Genomic DNA, 15806 nt, shown 5'->3' with positions numbered 1-15806 from the left:
TGCTGCGGCTCCCGCACGAGTCCCGCAGAGAGGAATTTGAGGCCAAAACGCGTTTTCCCCGTACGGCACCAGAGCCCCCACGGAGCCGGGGGCGGGGACAAAGGGGCCCCGGGGGGCGGACGCAGGCCCCGGTCCAGGCCCCATCCCCGGCCCCAGCTCCGGCTCCGGCTCCGGCCCCATCCCCGGCCCCGGCCCCAGCCCCATCCCCATCCCCATCCCCGGCCCCGGCCCCTCCTCGCCGGGCGCTCCCCGCCTGACGCCTCCCTCGGCCATGGCGGCGGCGGCCATGGCGGCTCCCGGCGCGGCCCATCCGCGCCTGGCGCTGGCTCTGGCCGCTCTGGCGGCGCTGGCCGCAGTCAAGTACTACCGGGACCGGGAGGCGGCCAGGCTGCAGGTACCGGGCATGGCGGGGGGGGGGGGGGCTCATCTCATGGCCCCTCACGGAGAGAGGGTTGGAAATGGCCGGCGCTGGCGTCGTGAGGAGCAGCGATGGCGGCTGTGGGGTCCCGGGGTGAGGAGGTGGCTGCTGACCGAGGGGAGCACCGCACACCGGGGGCGGCCGTCAGGGAGGGTGGGCAGAGGGGCTGTAGGTGGCCCCGGTTGAGGTGAGTGCATCGGTGGCCACTGGCTGTAAGGCTGAGGTGGCCGCAGGGGTGAGGGGGGTGCCGGGGGTTGAGGGGACCCCCACACACACAATGGCCACTGGCGCTGAGGTGGCTGTGGCCTGGCTCAGGTATTGGTGGCCATGGGGACGGAGGTGGCGGCCACTGGGCTGAGGTGAGCACAGAGGTTTGGTGGCTGCCCAAGGGGCTGATCTGTCCTACATTTTGCTTAAAACATCCTGTTGCTTCCATAGGGATGTTCATGGGGATAAGCAAGGCACAGACGGGAGGAGAAAACTCTCTGTGGAAAACCCCTGCAGAGTCCAAGGGAGCTCAGTTTTACTCCAGCACAAACAGGGAAACTTTTTATTTCTTACAAGCCCAGATTCTAAAGAAACAAGAGAAAATCCACAAGCTCTGGAGCTCTTTCTTTGATGTGGATGTTATCAGACAGGAAAAGGCCAAGCCCTGACATCTCACTCCCCTTTTAAGCCCGGCTTTCATCATCCCTTTGGACTGGTGTGTGCTCTGGGAGGCTGGCTTGTTCCTCCCTGGTCTCCCAGGCCAGGCGGGTGCTGGTGGGTCAGGCTGTGCTGGTGGGTCAGGCTGTGCTGGTGGGTCAGGCTGTGCTGGTGTCCATGCAGCTCTGCCCAGCAGGAATGAGTGTTCCCGAGGGATGTGTCCCACATGTGCTGGCAGTGCTGCTGGAGCTGGAGATGTGGCTGCTTTGCCCAGCAGGGACAGGGCAGTGGTGGCCGTGAGCAGGAGGCTGTGCTCAGCCAGCTGCTGGCACGTCCCTGACCACAGAGCTGCCATGGCTCTGGCCACTTGCTGTTGTAGAAGGACATGGAGCTGTTGGAACAAGTCCAGAGGAGGCCATGAGGATGCTCAGGGGCTGGAGCAGCTCCTGTATGGAGCCAGGCTGAGAACATTGGGGCTGTTCAGCCTGGAGAAGAGAAACTGGGTGGAGACCTCAGAGCAGCTTCCAGTGACTGAAGGGGCTACAGGGATGCTGGAGATGGACTCTTCATCAGGGACTGCAGTGACAGGACAAGGGGTGATGGGTTCAAACTGAAACAGGGGAAGTTCAGGTTGGAGATAAGGAAGAAGTTCTTTGCTGTGAGGGTGCTGAGGCGCTGGCACAGGGTGCTCAGAGAGGTGGTTAATGCTCCATCCTTGGCAGTGTTCAAGGCCAGGTTGAACGTGACTTGGAGTAACATGGTCTAGTGTGAGGCATGCCTGCCTCAGCAGGGAGTTGGAACTGGATGATCTTCAGGTCCTTTCCAACCCAAACCATTCCATGATCATTATCCGATGGTTCTGCAGCTGGTGGGGGTTTTATTGCTTCACTGTGAAAGTGCAGGCTGAGGGGATGAGAAAGTGCTTTCAGTTCTTGCTTTAAAACGGATCTTTGGATGCTAACATCCAACACCCAAGCATCCATGCTGTCCTTCACATCCTGCTGCTTTAGACGCAGTCAGAGATGTCTCTGTGTGCGGGGTGTGAGTGGTTCTCTTTCTGCTTTCAGCCCTCTTAAGCACTGATGGTGACTTTCCTACAGCAGCAGGCAGTCTGACCAGCTACAAACTTTGTTGCTCATTTGCCCTCCCATCCCTTGAGGTCCCTGTCTGTGAAGTGCAAAAAGAAGAGAGGCTCTGAAAGATTCATCAGCAGAGAGTGGCTGATGTGCTGTGGAGAGGACTGGGCAATGGAGCATCTTTTCAGAGCTCAGTACACATCCAGGACAGGCTCCCCTGCAGAGGAGAAGCCATCACGCTCCAGGCAGCTTCCCTGCTCCAGGAGCCCACTCCCAGAGCAGTCACATGGGCTTTTGTGAGGTTAATGCATTCCATGCTGTGCACAAGCAGGCTCTAGAGGTTAGGGGGATCCTGAAGCCTGGCCCAAGGCTCCATGACATGACCCTGGCACCTGGCTCTTAGGGAAGTTGCTCAGGAAAACGTTGTTACCAGTTTACAGGGATGGACATCTCTGTTCATTTGAGAAACAAAAGTGTATTTTCTGGCCCCAGAAACATGGAGAGAAGATTGTTCCTGTACATAGATAATCCTTCATTCCTTTCTTCAGCTCTATAGTTCCTGCCTGCTCCCCTCCTTGTCTTTCCACAGCCGTGTCTGCTTCCAGATCTCTGGTTTGTATTCCAGGGTCTTTATTTCTGTCTGTCTCAGTCCTGAATCTGCCCTGGAAGGCTCTTAAGTGCTTTTGTTGCTTCAGTTGACAGGAGCAAAGCCTTCCAGGCTGCATTAGTGCTGCTTCAGGCTGGCAGGCAACAGATGGAGAATAAACTAGTTCACGAGCTCTGGGGATGGTGGTGGTGCTGCAGGCAATAGAGAATAAACACCGTTAAACAGCAGAATACAGAGTATTTATCCTGCAGCTTTAGGCTTTTACAGGGATGGCAGGGGAAGCTGTCCCAAATGATGGCTCACAGGGGATGCGCTGCAGGCTGTCTGGCAATGATGTGGCTTGTCTGACTTGCTCTATGTCTTTCTCTTCCTCTCACACCAACATGAAGCTCTCTTATTCTATTTGTAAGTTGTCCCTTTCCCTTCAGTGCTGAGTGCTGCAGGGTAGAACTGACCAGAAGCATCTAGAGCCTCTCTGGGGCTGCTCCAGGGGAGACGTTGCATTTCAGTGGTGTTTTCCACTGGATGAGCTCCCAGTGGACTTTGAAGAGAGAGAAACTGAGGCACAGCATGGATGGGATCTTGCAGGAGGTTCTGGAGAAGCCCATGGGATTTGTGACTCCCCAGTCTATGGCTGACTGAGTAGGCAGGAGACAAAATGCTCCATCCAGTCCTGCAGCCTGAACTTTGGAGGGGAAGCTGACTCGGGCAGGGACCTGTGTGTGTCAGTGGATGTGTGACATGGAGCTCTGCACGGGTGTAAGTTGCTTTCTGCAGTTCCAAGGGCTCAGTTCATTTCCTTTGTGTTTCTGTGATGTGGCCAGACACGGCTTTGCCTTTGTTTCACTTAATCACAGAATCACCATCCAGGTGCTCTCAATAGCTGCAGCTTTAGCACTGTCTGGAAAAAGTTGGCTTATTTTTCTGACAAAAGACTTGGAGCTGACTATGAGCAAACGATTCCGTTGGAATTACTTAGCCAGATGTAGTTTTAATATGCTCATGCCAGCAGTTCTGGACACCAATCCCTGTTGTAAATAGCACAGAATCCTGCCAAGGGGCGTTAATCATTTGATTTAATGGCTGTGTTTGTGTGCTGGAAAGAATTTAAATGAACTCTGAAGCTGAGAGGAGCACGGGTGAATTTCTGCAAGAGGCTCCAATGAAATCTCACTTGCTTCTTTCTTCTTCCTGAACTAGGAGCTGGCGCTGAAGTCTCTGGGAAGTGAGGGGATGTTTCTCTTTTCTTCTCTGGACACAAACAATGACCTGTACCTCAGTCCCGAAGAGTTCAAGCCAATAGCTGAGAAGCTGACAGGTAGGTATCTGTCTGCCCTGCAGAGCTCCCTCTGCACAGTCCAAGCAAGAGCCACACATAATGCACTGAACTGGTTTTATTCATGTCTTTTATTTTTTCAGGGTGATGTTTTGAGTCTTATTTACATGAAGTGAGGCTGCTGAGCTTTACAAGGGGCTGAAAAGGCTTAAGCACTAGACATATATCACTTCCACAAAGTAGAGGGTTTGTAAGACAGAAGATCCCATTGCTGGGCTAGCAAAGCACAGAAGTTACTTTGTCTAGAGCTTAAAGGGGATTTGGGCTGGGTGAATGCAACAGATCCAGCTCAGGCCAGGCAAGCCCAAAACTTAGTTAAGTGTCAGTGTTTCATTCATATCCTGGCTGAGGCATCTCCTCCAGGTAGCAGTTTGTGAGCCATCCCGTTTGGAGGCTCTGTCAGGCTGTATCTTGGTGGTGCCACACAAGAAACAGTGTGATGATGATAATGTACCGTGCATTACCAATACAGTTGTTTGCTTGTGCTGTAATTCATTGGGTAAAGCGTGTGTTCTGACCCTTCAAGGTGAAGTGAGGCTGTTCAGCCAAGCTATGGGGTTTAGAGAGTTGTCTGCTGAAAGGAGAGCTCTGCTTTAGCTGGTTCCTGGGGTGTGTCTGAGTTCTGCTGCTGGATGAAGAGCTGGGAGACTCCCAGTACTCCTGGATTTGCCAGGATAAATGTGTAATCACTTCACAATTGTTTAAAAGGGGGGGAAGGGAAACAGCTGCCTACATTTCTGTTCCTTTGTCTAGGGGTTGCTTCTGTCTCAGAATTTGAAGAGGAGGAGACATCTGATACAAGCGGGGAGACATTGTCCATCGTGGCTAAATTCCAGCCTCTGGTCATGGAAACAATGACAAAGAGCAAAGACGGTTTCTTGGGAGTAGGTGTCATGCAGGATGCATATGGCCACAGATTCTGGTATAAACACATGCAAAGGGCTGGTAACATCACCAGCAATAAGTGCTGGCATGGTAGGGTGGGGACATAGTCTTGCTCAAGGCCATGGGATTTGCTTTGATGAGCAAACTCGCTGCTTTCTGCAGCAGTTCATTGTTCTCAGCACACTTGGTATCACTGTGCCCCAGTTAATATACCCTTCCTGGGAAGCTTGAAGCAGATGTTAGAGATGGATGTGGAGCTAAATCCAAAAGCAGTGGTATGTGGTACGTTCCCCTCTCCCACTTCCTATTACTCACATGATTAAAAGTTGACAGAACTATTTGATGATAGTTGGGGTGGTAGAAAGAATTTAAACCATTAGAATTCTTTTTCCCCTTCTCCAAAGCCTCTGTACATCTGTGAGCATGACTGCAGGATTGAAGAGGCTGGTCGAGGCTCTGACAGTATCTTCTGTTCACAGATTTCTCATGTTGCTCTGTCTGGGCTGAGGAACTGGACTGCCCCAGCAGCCCCTATGAGTGTGCTGCTTGCCAGGCAGTTTAAAGCCTTTCTTCCTCCAAAGAATAAATTGGATCTTGGGGATCCATGGTGGATAATTCCTAGTGAATTGAACATCTTCACTGGGTATCTTCCCAACAACAGATTTTACCCTCCGCCTCCCAAGGGCAAAGAGGTGAGATATAAAACTCTATTTCTATATAGCTGAGAAGTAGTTTGTGTAAATGTTCTGCCTTGTAGCCTAGATGATTGCCAAGAATCCCTGGAGGGACAAGGCTATTGCATTCTGTCTCCCTGAACTGGAGCTTAGGACTGTCTCCTAAACTGGAGGTAAAACAGAGCAGGCAAAACTCTGGGTGTCAGGGCCAAATGACGCTGATTTGAATAACTCAGGCTGGGATGATGGAAGCTTGCAAACAATGGGAAGAGTTTAAAAAGCATGGGAATGGATTTAAGTTTAAACCCAGTCTCTTGCTTTAGCTCCTTGTTTTGTGATGAGGTAGGTCTCTGAGCTAATTTTTATATCAAAGCAGTTCTCTTGCCTTCCTGATCTGGTGGGGAGTTACTCTGGAGCTGCAGCTGGCCTGCAGTGAAGGAACTGTTCTCATTTTTGCTCTCTTATGTTTCACTCTCTAGATCATCATCCACAAGCTTCTGAGCATGTTCCACCCTCGCCCCTTTGTGAAAACCCGCTTTGCTCCGCAGGGAGCTGTGGCCTGCATCCAAGCCATCAGCACCTTCTACTACACCATCGCCTTCAGGTGAGGCCGTGGCCTGAGGTTAGAGGAAAGCTTCTGAATCTGCTCTGTATCTCAAGGGAACAAAGAAGGCTGCTGTGAGCCTGTGGCAGAGAGTGCACCTCATGTTCCCAAGCAAGACCAGATGTGTCCTGGCTGGGAGGGAAGCAAAGCAGCTCAAGGCAGAGGGTGGTTCACAACCAGCTCTTGCCAATGTGTGATACTTTGCTGACACCCATGCTCCCAGAGCCTCTGGTGGGGCAGGGACTGTTGCCCAGATGCAAGACATTGCCCTTGGTTTGGAGCTATCCCCGAGTGAAAGGAGAGAGTCTGATTAACAGGAAATGTGTTAGGTTGTGGTTAATGGGGGTGGGGGGAATGTCTTTCCAAGGGGAAATTGTTCTTTTCCTGGCAGTGTTACACACAGCTTTTACTTGCCTGATGAAGCTGGAAGGGAGGCTGAAGGGGTCTTAGGCTGTTCCGTGTTTTAAGGAATGATAACATAATTCATCCTTCCTGGATGGACACTTATTTCCCAGTTCCAAAAGGCATCGCTACTGGAGATGATTGTGACCCAAGGGATCTGCTCCAGTCTTTTATCACTGTGTGACATGAAAAGCTTTTTGAACTGAACCTCTCTGCCCCAATTTAGCTTCATAATTTCTGGTGCCTGGAGATAACTTTTCACTGCTGTCATCTTCTGTCCTCCTGGTGCTGCAGCTCATGGCTCCCTTCTCATTTCAGGATCCACGCTGAGTTCCAGCTGAATGAGCCACCACACTTCCCCTTCTGGTTTTCCCCAGGCCAGTTCACCGGTCACATCATCCTCTCCAAGGATTCTTCCCATGTCCGAGAATTTAAGCTCTTTGTCCCTAACAACAGGTACAGCTGTTTCTCTTTCTGGCTGCTGAACAGACTTGAGGGTTTTATAAACGAGGCCCAGTGGAACACAGGGGCTCTGGGATCCTGTCCTGTGTAGGGCTTGGGGCTGTGTATGAGGGAAGGCTGGTGGGTTCTCTTTGGGGAGGGTGTGGGGAGCAGCCCCTGGCAATCCCAGTGTCTGGCTTAAAGCACTGAAGTCAAGCAAAGGCTGATGCTCTTACTTCAGCATATTTTTTGCTTGGTGTCTTACAGGTTGAGGTTTTGTGTGCAAAGCTTTGCACTAGCTCATTCTTGCTCTCTGGCAAGTAGCTGGAAGTGTTTCAGGGGAAAGAAGCTTCAAATCTCTTTACCCATGACAGCTGGAGTGAAAATTCTATTATAACATTACCCTGGCGACTCAACCTCTATGGCTCTGTCAGCACATTTCTTACAGCAAGCAGACACTTGCATCTCTGCCAGCAACTTCTTCCAAAAGCCTTTTGCTTCAAAAAGCCACCACTTTTAAAAGTTCAGCAGGCTCAGAATGTGCAAGTTGAGTGCTGGGAAGAAAGGGGGAGCAAAGTCACCTCTTTCCTGTACTTTGGCAGGACTTAAAAGGTGTGAGCATGTTTGCCCAGAGCATTGAGTGGGTGTCTGGACCCTGATCCTGGGCGCCAGCATTGCTAGTCTTGTGCAGGGAACACAGTGATCTCCAAGGAGCCAGGGCCTCTGGGTTTTAATGCTGACCCTTGCAAGAGGAGCATTGGATGCTGTCATCTCTTTGGGGTTTGCCATACACAGCCTTATCCTTGAGTGACTCTGAACATCCCTGGTTCACCTTGCAGGTCTCTGAATGTTGATATGGAGTGGCTGTATGGAGCAAGTGAAAGCAGCAACATGGAGGTGGATATTGGATACCTGCCTCAGGTCTGTAGACACTCTCAGACCTCCATATGCATGCAGCAGCTCAGCAGGGATTTATGCTGCTATGGCCATGAGCTGTATGACCTCAGCTGTCCCTGTGCTTCAGAGCTTTCTCGTGCATATTTCAATCTAATGGTATAATCTCTGTTGATCTGTGTGTGTCCTCTGCAGCTCTGTGGCTCCCTATCACCAGTTGTGATACTGTAGTTTTCCCTTTGTGTGGGTTGAATCCTACACTCTTGGAGACATGTGCCACTTTCCAGCTTTCCAGAGTTGTCTGAGATGAGGATCTGAACCCAGGCCCTGAGCCCAGAGGGGTGTGCGAACAACAGTGTGTCTGAATTTAGAAACTGCATGAGGTTATGCCTCTGTTTTGTGGTAATCCCAGCTCTTGTGACAGGAAACATGAGTCAGGATTTTAAATGCCTGAATTTAACAGTCCCATTTGGTCTTCAACTAGATCGATGCTTCTTTTTAATTGCCAAGAGCTGAGAAAACAGACTTGCAAAATCATTTGAGTTGCCCCAGAACAGGAAACTGGGGGAAGCTCCTGAACAGCTTTTGTATTGCCCCCTCTCGTGGTTAGCCACGGGCTGGGTAAGGGCTGTGCTGGCTTATGAGCAAGACCTTCAGGCTAGCCCTGTGGAGCTGGGATTTGAAGGACCTGGTGTCCCACCATCAGAAGGTGGGAACATGGAGTGAACAAGTCTCGTGCAGTTGCCATCTAAAGAGCACAGTCAGACAGTAACAGAAGGAAATGAAGTTGCTTTCCTGCTGTTCTCCACTAAAACACATCTGCAACTGGTGAAGTGCAGCCCCAGTAGGCAACAGATGGAGCTGTATCTTCATTGGAAGCTGCACAGTCTTACTTTGCCAACTCATCCTGTCCTGGAATACAGATAAACCAGAAGTGGGATGTCTGCAATGTCCAGCTTTGCCTGTTTGTTCTCCTGCAGATGGAGCTTGAATCAACTGGACCTTCCATCCCCTCTGTGATCCATGATGAGAATGGAAATGTGATTGACAGCAGGGATCCCTCAGGGGAGCCCATCCAGTTTGTGTTTGAAGAGATAACCTGGCAGCAGGAAATACCCTGGGAAGAGGCAGCCCAGAAACTGGAAGTGGCCATGTATCCATTTAAGAAGGTGAGGAAGATGGACCAGGCTCTTCCTTGGCATGTTTCTTTGGGGCAGGTTGTCTTCACTAGGATGTCCAGTCACCTCGAGGACCAGAGGCCACAGCCTGATTGGCATTCAGCATAGTGTGGGGGTCTCCTCCCAGCCACGGTGTGTGTGACTGGATGGACTTCTGGTTTCCAGGTGAGGGAGTACAGCATCTCTAAAAGGCCATTTTTGGTTGCGCAGCAGCACAGGCAGGAGCAAAACCTGATGTCCTGTGCCTCAGGCTTGTAAATGTGGGCTCATCCTTCCTTCCTGTTATCACTAGCTGCCAATGTGATTTCTGAGAGAGGCAGCTTACAAATGTTTTTCCTCTGGCATTACTTCTGCCACATTGAGCTACCTTTGGACCAAGCTTTCCTTATCAGCAGAAAACACACAATCTGCCTGTGCCTCTGCATCCCGCAGTGAGACACAGATTGATGGCATTGGGTGACCCAAACTATTTAACATGCCAGTAGCCTGTGGAGCAGATGGCTACTGCCTGTCACTGCTTCCTTGGCTGAAGGGATCCGTTTCAGTGGCTGCCTCCTTGTGCCTGAGCTTACAAATGTCCCTTTGAGCTGCCAAGATGTTAATAAAGTTCCCTTCATTTAAGTGATTGGAATAATCTCTGTGCAGGCTCTCTCACAGCCACATTTTAGGCCTTTTCAGTAAGGTTTTGTAACAAATACTTCACAGCCACATTTCCCAGGCTGCTGAGGGGAGTTTGCAGCCAGCCAGCTCGCAGTTGTGCAGATGCCCTCTGCAGTGTGTGAAGATGGAGCTCTGCAGGTCCTGGTAACAGCCCACATGCTCTGAGGGCCTTGCTGTAATCTCACCAGAGGATGAGGTTGTCCTGGGGGACACCACCACAGTTGTCATTTGCTTTAATCTGCAGAATCTACTGCAGGTTAAACTGTACTTCACCTGTAGGATGTGACAGGTCTGGTTCCTTCAGACCTTGCTTGTATCTGAGATGGGCTGTTCTGTGTCGTGTTTCTTAAGCTGTCTCTTTGCCTCCAGGTCTCCTATCTTCCCTTCACACAAGCTTTTGAGAGAGCAAAAGCAGAAAAGAAGCTGGTGCACTCAATCCTGCTGTGGGGTGCCCTGGACGACCAGTCCTGCTGAGGTGAGCACATTCCCAGTGTGGCTGCAGGAATGATGTGCCTCATTCAGGCTCTGAGGAGAGCTTGGGGTCAGAGAGCTGGTCACCAGCCAGCAGTAAACATTGTGTTACTCGTTTTGGCTCTGAAGATGCTGAATAGAAAAGGCTGGAAGTGGGGAATTATTTATCAAATCTTAGGTCCCCAGTGGCAGGATGAGATCTATTTACAACAAGTCCTAGATGAACTCACCAATTCAGGTGCCTTTGTCAAGGTCAATGCATGGGTCTGGTCTTTCTCCTTCCCTCTCAATCTGCTTGGTTAGAGGCAGCATCTGCAGGGTAAAATGGACTCTGCTCTCTGCTGTGTCCCTGGCACCTGCGCAGGAGACGCCAGAGCCAAATGTGGGCTTGCAATTGTCCTGATGCATCACTGTTCATCCCCTGCACCTGAGAACATGCCACACTGGGCAGAGTAATGGGTAGGGCAGGGCTGGGTGTCTTTAGTCCTGTCTGCCTTAAAACTTCTCCAGCATGAGCAGCATAAGGCACTTGGGGTGGATCCACAGGGCTTAATGCATTTCCTAAATGCACCACACCAATCACCTCTATGACAAGCATGTCCTGGTCCTTGTTGCCTTGCAAGTGGCTGGAGTGAGGCCTCTCTGCCAGCAGCACGTGGGAAACAATCAGCTTTGGAAGTCTGTCACTAAGGAGAAAAAAGCCAATGCGCTGGGCTGGGGGGAGCCTGAGCCAGCTGCCACCGCAGCCAGAGCTGGCGTCGTGGTGGCATTAAACATGGCACCAGGCAGCTGAGGAAACACAGCAAACCATTGTCTGCTTCTCCTGAGCCAGGTTCAGGGCGAACTCTCCGGGAGACCGTCCTGGAAAGTTCGCCCATCCTCACCCTGTTGAATGAGAGCTTCATCAGCAGCTGGTCACTGGTGAAGGAGCTGGAAGAGCTGCAGGTCAGTGTCACATCCGCCTTCTTTGCAGCTGGGGCTGGTGAATGCAGATGGTGCCTGGCACGAGAGGGGAGCTCATGTGTGTGCCAGGGGGATTTCAGTTCCAAGCCCTCCCTGTCCTAGTGATTGCAGAGGGCAAGCAAGCACCAGATGGAGGCAGGTTAAGCAAATGGCACAAGGACTTCACTGTCATGGTGCCAGTTTTAAAAGCTAAACCAAATGCTTCACTCTGAGATAGTTCTGCCCAAAGCTATTTGTGCCATCAACAGACTGACTTCTCTATAAACAAGGGAGTAAGCAAATACTGTCTGAACCCAGAGTCTTCCGATTGCACCTTTCCCCACTTGGGACCCTGTCTCTGGGCCTGTGCTGTCAGCTGGGATCAGTCATAGAACTGGAGACTCCGGGAAATGCTTGGATCAGACTGTTGGTGTGCCTGGGAACTGCCAGTGCTGAGTGATTTTGTTGTTTGGGGATAATCTACAGCTGAAATGTGTGAGAGGGAGACTGACTGAAAGAGTATCATAAAGCAGATGGTGCAAAAAGAACCAGTTACCACTGTCCTACAAAGCAGCTCTTGGGTCCTTCCCTTCCTCCTGTGTTTGGTGTACTCCTCCTGCACTGTTCTGCTAGGTTTGGTGTATGCAAACGTTTCTTTGGGCTCTTTCCTTACAGAACAACAGAGAAAATGAGTTCTACAGCAAGCTGGCTGACCTGCACCTGGAGAAATACAACTTCCCCGTGGAGATGATCATCTGCCTCCCTAATGGCACGGTGGTATGTTGGTTACTCCTGCAGCCATTCCCTGGCTCCTTGAGTCTTGCTGGGGTCATAGCCCCTCCCAGTGCTGTGCTCTCAGGGCTGCTGTGGCAGACAGACAGCAACTCTGTGAAAAAACCTGGAAGTGTCTATACAGAGACAGAACAGAAGCATCACAGGTGGAGGAACAGTCAGACTTGAAACAAATGTCTGCCTCTGCTTCCTCACTGTCCCTGGTCGAAGTCAGTGACCTTTGGGAAGCCACTGTAGCTTTTTCCTGCACCCCCTGTCCCTTCTGCTGATGCTCTGCAGAGAAGCTCTCTTCATCAACACCTTCTAGCACATTTCTCTTGCTCTTCATTCCCCAGTTTGTCACAGCCATTAGCAAGTCCACACGCTTCAGCTCTGCTGTGCTCCCCAGCAGCGCCCCCCCCCCCCCCCCGGCTTAGAAGAACAACAACAGCTCCTGACACTTGACAGTGCAGTGCTGTGTGTGTCAGCAGCTGGGCTGTCTGCAGTGGAGGATCCTGCCAGGGCTAATCTGAGCAAGCCCACATTTGCCAGATATTAGCTTGTAACACAGGCAGTGACCTCCTGCTGTGCCTTTAGTGGCTCCCCTCCAGTGTGGGCTGCTGAGTGGCTTCACCTCAGTCGAGGGTGCTGTGGTCAGTGGCCACATGTCCCCCTTTCCCAGCTTGGAAAGGGAGCGGAAAGGCACTTGAAGCTCTAGGGCTGGTTTTGCAACTGTGCTGCACTCAGCAGTGACTTGGCTGGCATCGACCAGTCCTTACTTAGAGCCAGATTTTACCCCTGCCTGGTTTGTCCCAAATCACCTTCATCTTCTTAACCTAAGTAAGGGGTCAGCACTCTTTGTTGGGGAAAGAAACAGACCATTGTCCTTCCCGCATTGTTCTCTGACTGTAAAATGCAAACCCTGAATCCTGGATGCTGAATAAGCATTTGCAAAGTATTAGAGATTCTTTAAGAGTTGTTCCAGTCTTGTCACTTACATCCTGGCTAGAGGCCAAGACAGTGGATGGGGAATTGTTCCGGCCCTTAAATTCTTCTCATCTATTCTGTTTCCCAGATTCACCATATTAATGCAAACTACTTCCTGGACATTACTTCTATGAAGCCTGAAGATGTTGAAACTAGCATCTTTAGTTTCTCAACCAATTTTGAAGACCCTTCAACTGCAACTTACCTCCAGTTCCTGAAGGAAGGACTGCAAAGAGCAAAGCCATACTTGCAGACCTAAAACCAAAGGCACCTGAATGCCCCACAGAGATGGACAAAGACTTCAGAGATCTACTCTGATTACAGAAATTCTTCCTTGTCTTTATGCCAGACATTGATGCTAAGATGCAGACCCAGGGCTGGGGCTTTGCTCTGGATGTTAATTTGAGGCAGTGCCAAGTGATACCAGTTTGCATAACGTACCCTTCTGAGGTCAGGCAAACTGTGACAGGAGTGAGAACACTTGAATCTATAACCATTCTTGATGCATACTCCTTGGCTTGCCACCCACCCTCATGTTTCTCCAGTTCCTGTTCAGACTCTGAGGTGCAAGTCATGTACCAGCTCTACCACATGTCACCCAGAAAGCCCTGACCTCAGGACTGGACTGTGTTGGATTCCTGAGAGCAGCATTGCCGTTAGACCCAGCCCCTGTGGTGTGATGGTGCAGAACCCAGCGCAGGTGGGAAGCTCCCTCCTGGTAGCCAGTGCTCTCCACACACACCTCGTGTCATGGACCAACTCTTCATGGCAGCATTTATGGACAACAGTGGCCACCAGTGTGTGATGGGACTGTGCTGTTCATGGGTATAGATGTAAACGCAGGTGGAGCTGGAGCATGAGGCTCTGGCCTTCTCCCAGCACTGTGTGTTGTGGTGGGAGAGTGGTCTTCTTTATTCAGGTTCTCTGCATCCAAGGGAGGTGCTGAGGTTGGCACAGTGGAACGGAGACCATGGCCTTAGAGGTGCAGTGCAGCTCAGAGGCATGGATTCATCAGGGACTGGAGCAATAGGACAAGGGGTGATGGGTTTAAACTGAAACAGGGAAAGTTCAGGTCAGATGTAAAGTTCTTTATGGTGATGGTGGTGAGGCACTGGCACAGGCTTCCCAAAGAAGTGGTGAATGCTCTACCCCTGGCAGTGTTCAAGGCCAGATTGGACAGAGCCTTAGGTGATATGGTTTAGTGTGAGGTGTCTCTGCCCATGGCAGGGGGTTGGAACTGGATGATCTTAAGGTCCTTTCCAGCCCAAACCATTCTGTGGTTCTGTGATTATTATGGAGAATAGGGGTCAGAGTCCATCAGGATGTGCATTCCAGGCTGTGGGACACAGCAGTGAGCAGTGTCCAGCCCCCAGCTTTGGGAGCTTTGCTCAGAGGGCATTTTGGTTTCATGCTCTGTCCATTTGATTTGAGCTTCCAAGCCCCACTGAATGAGGAACCATGACATTCCCTTCAGGAACTGCCCCAAGAGCATTAACTAAGCATTAGCTAAGAACTAAGCAGTTCTAAAAGCCAGCAGCTCTCATGGAAATTCCAGAAGTTTTCCAGAGAAATGCCTTGGACAGAATGCCATTTTCACTAACCTGTAACCACCCTGAGCAGTTGCTCCTACTCTGTACCAGTGCCTTCTACAGAGTGAGCATAATCTGGACAAGGAAAGGTTAAACAAAACAGGTTTCAAAGCCTGTTCCTGTAGAAGTGAGGAGACAAAAGCATCTTCAGTAGATGGCTGCAAACAGCCATGGCTGGGGATGCTTTTTCTTCTCTCTTGAAGCACAGTTTTGTTGGACCAAGTCACGGGGGGGAAGGGCAAGGAAACCTTTAGGTGCTTTTTGGGTGGCTTTTTCTGGTTGTTTTGTTGCTCTGGGAGGAGCCCAGGGGTGCGGATCACCCACCTTGCCCCAGCCCTCCTGGCTGTACACCGAGCTTAGGTCGACCTCCCGACTGAGCCAGCACAGCTTCACTAATTGCTCCAGTGAGATGAATTCCCCCTGGGCTGTTTCTCAGTATCGATGTTCTAACTATGCATTACCTCTGCACTTTTACCCACCCAGGGGCTGCAGTACCCACAGCATTGTTGGCTGCAGACGGTGCCGCAGCCCTCGGGCAGCACTTGAGACCGAGCTCCTGTTGACCGGTGGCCTTGTCCCGAGAGGACTTTGGACCAAACGAGCGCTGCGCCCTCCGGCCCCGCCTCCATGTGCCCTCTTGGCTGCTACCGAACTGCTCCTGGGGCTTTGTTGCCCGTTCCCGGAGCCCCTTCTCGGGGCAGGGAGGGTCCGGAGGGAGCCGCAGCTGCACAGCCGGGATGGCTCTTGTCTGTCGGGGCAAACCGGGGGCTGCGGCGGCTCCGCAGGATGAGGGGAGCCCCGGGCAGGAGCCGCTGCCCCCTCCGAGCTTCCCGTCCTGTGTAACTCGGGTGCGTGTTCCGGTGGTACCGGCGGAGCCGCTGCCTCCCCCTGCTGTGCTGGGTGACGCTCTGGCCTGAAACCCGCGGCGGGCCAGGGCCGATGTTTGCCGGCGGGGGCGGTGGGAGCGGCGCGGTTCGGTGCCGGTCGGGCGCGGCTGTAGCGGCTGTTCCGTGTTAAACCCGTTCCATGTTAAACCCGTTCCACGTTAAACCCGTTCCATGTTAAACCCGTTCCACGTTAAACCCGTTCCTCGGCCTCCCGCAGTCCGGTCCTTGCTCCGCCTGGCGGGGGGGGGTAGCGCCGGTTCCGCCCCTCACGGTGGGGCCGTCCTCCCCCGGGCCCTGCGCATGCGCGGATGCTGGCGGAAGTGTGAGGGGTGGGTTCTG

At 51.8% G+C, this 15806-nt stretch overlaps 1 protein-coding gene across 1 annotated transcript; it reads left to right on the top strand.

Moving 5' to 3' along the window:
- Window positions 1-249: 249 nt before the first annotated feature.
- SELENON (selenoprotein N) lies at window positions 250-15636 on the top strand. Its single transcript, XM_005142449.4, has 12 exons — window positions 250-394; window positions 3947-4064; window positions 4836-4966; window positions 5447-5659; window positions 6121-6245; window positions 6966-7103; window positions 7928-8009; window positions 8963-9151; window positions 10190-10295; window positions 11124-11236; window positions 11909-12010; window positions 13080-15636. The coding sequence occupies exons 1-12, from the start codon at window positions 272-274 to the stop codon at window positions 13248-13250; spliced, it is 1611 nt and encodes a 536-aa protein (XP_005142506.4). The 5' UTR covers window positions 250-271; the 3' UTR covers window positions 13251-15636.
- Window positions 15637-15806: the final 170 nt, after the last annotated feature.

Source organism: Melopsittacus undulatus, chromosome 14 (assembly GCF_012275295.1).
Source record: "Melopsittacus undulatus isolate bMelUnd1 chromosome 14, bMelUnd1.mat.Z, whole genome shotgun sequence".
NCBI lineage: Eukaryota > Metazoa > Chordata > Aves > Psittaciformes > Psittaculidae > Melopsittacus > Melopsittacus undulatus.
This window is presented reverse-complemented; position numbering and strand designations above follow the sequence as displayed.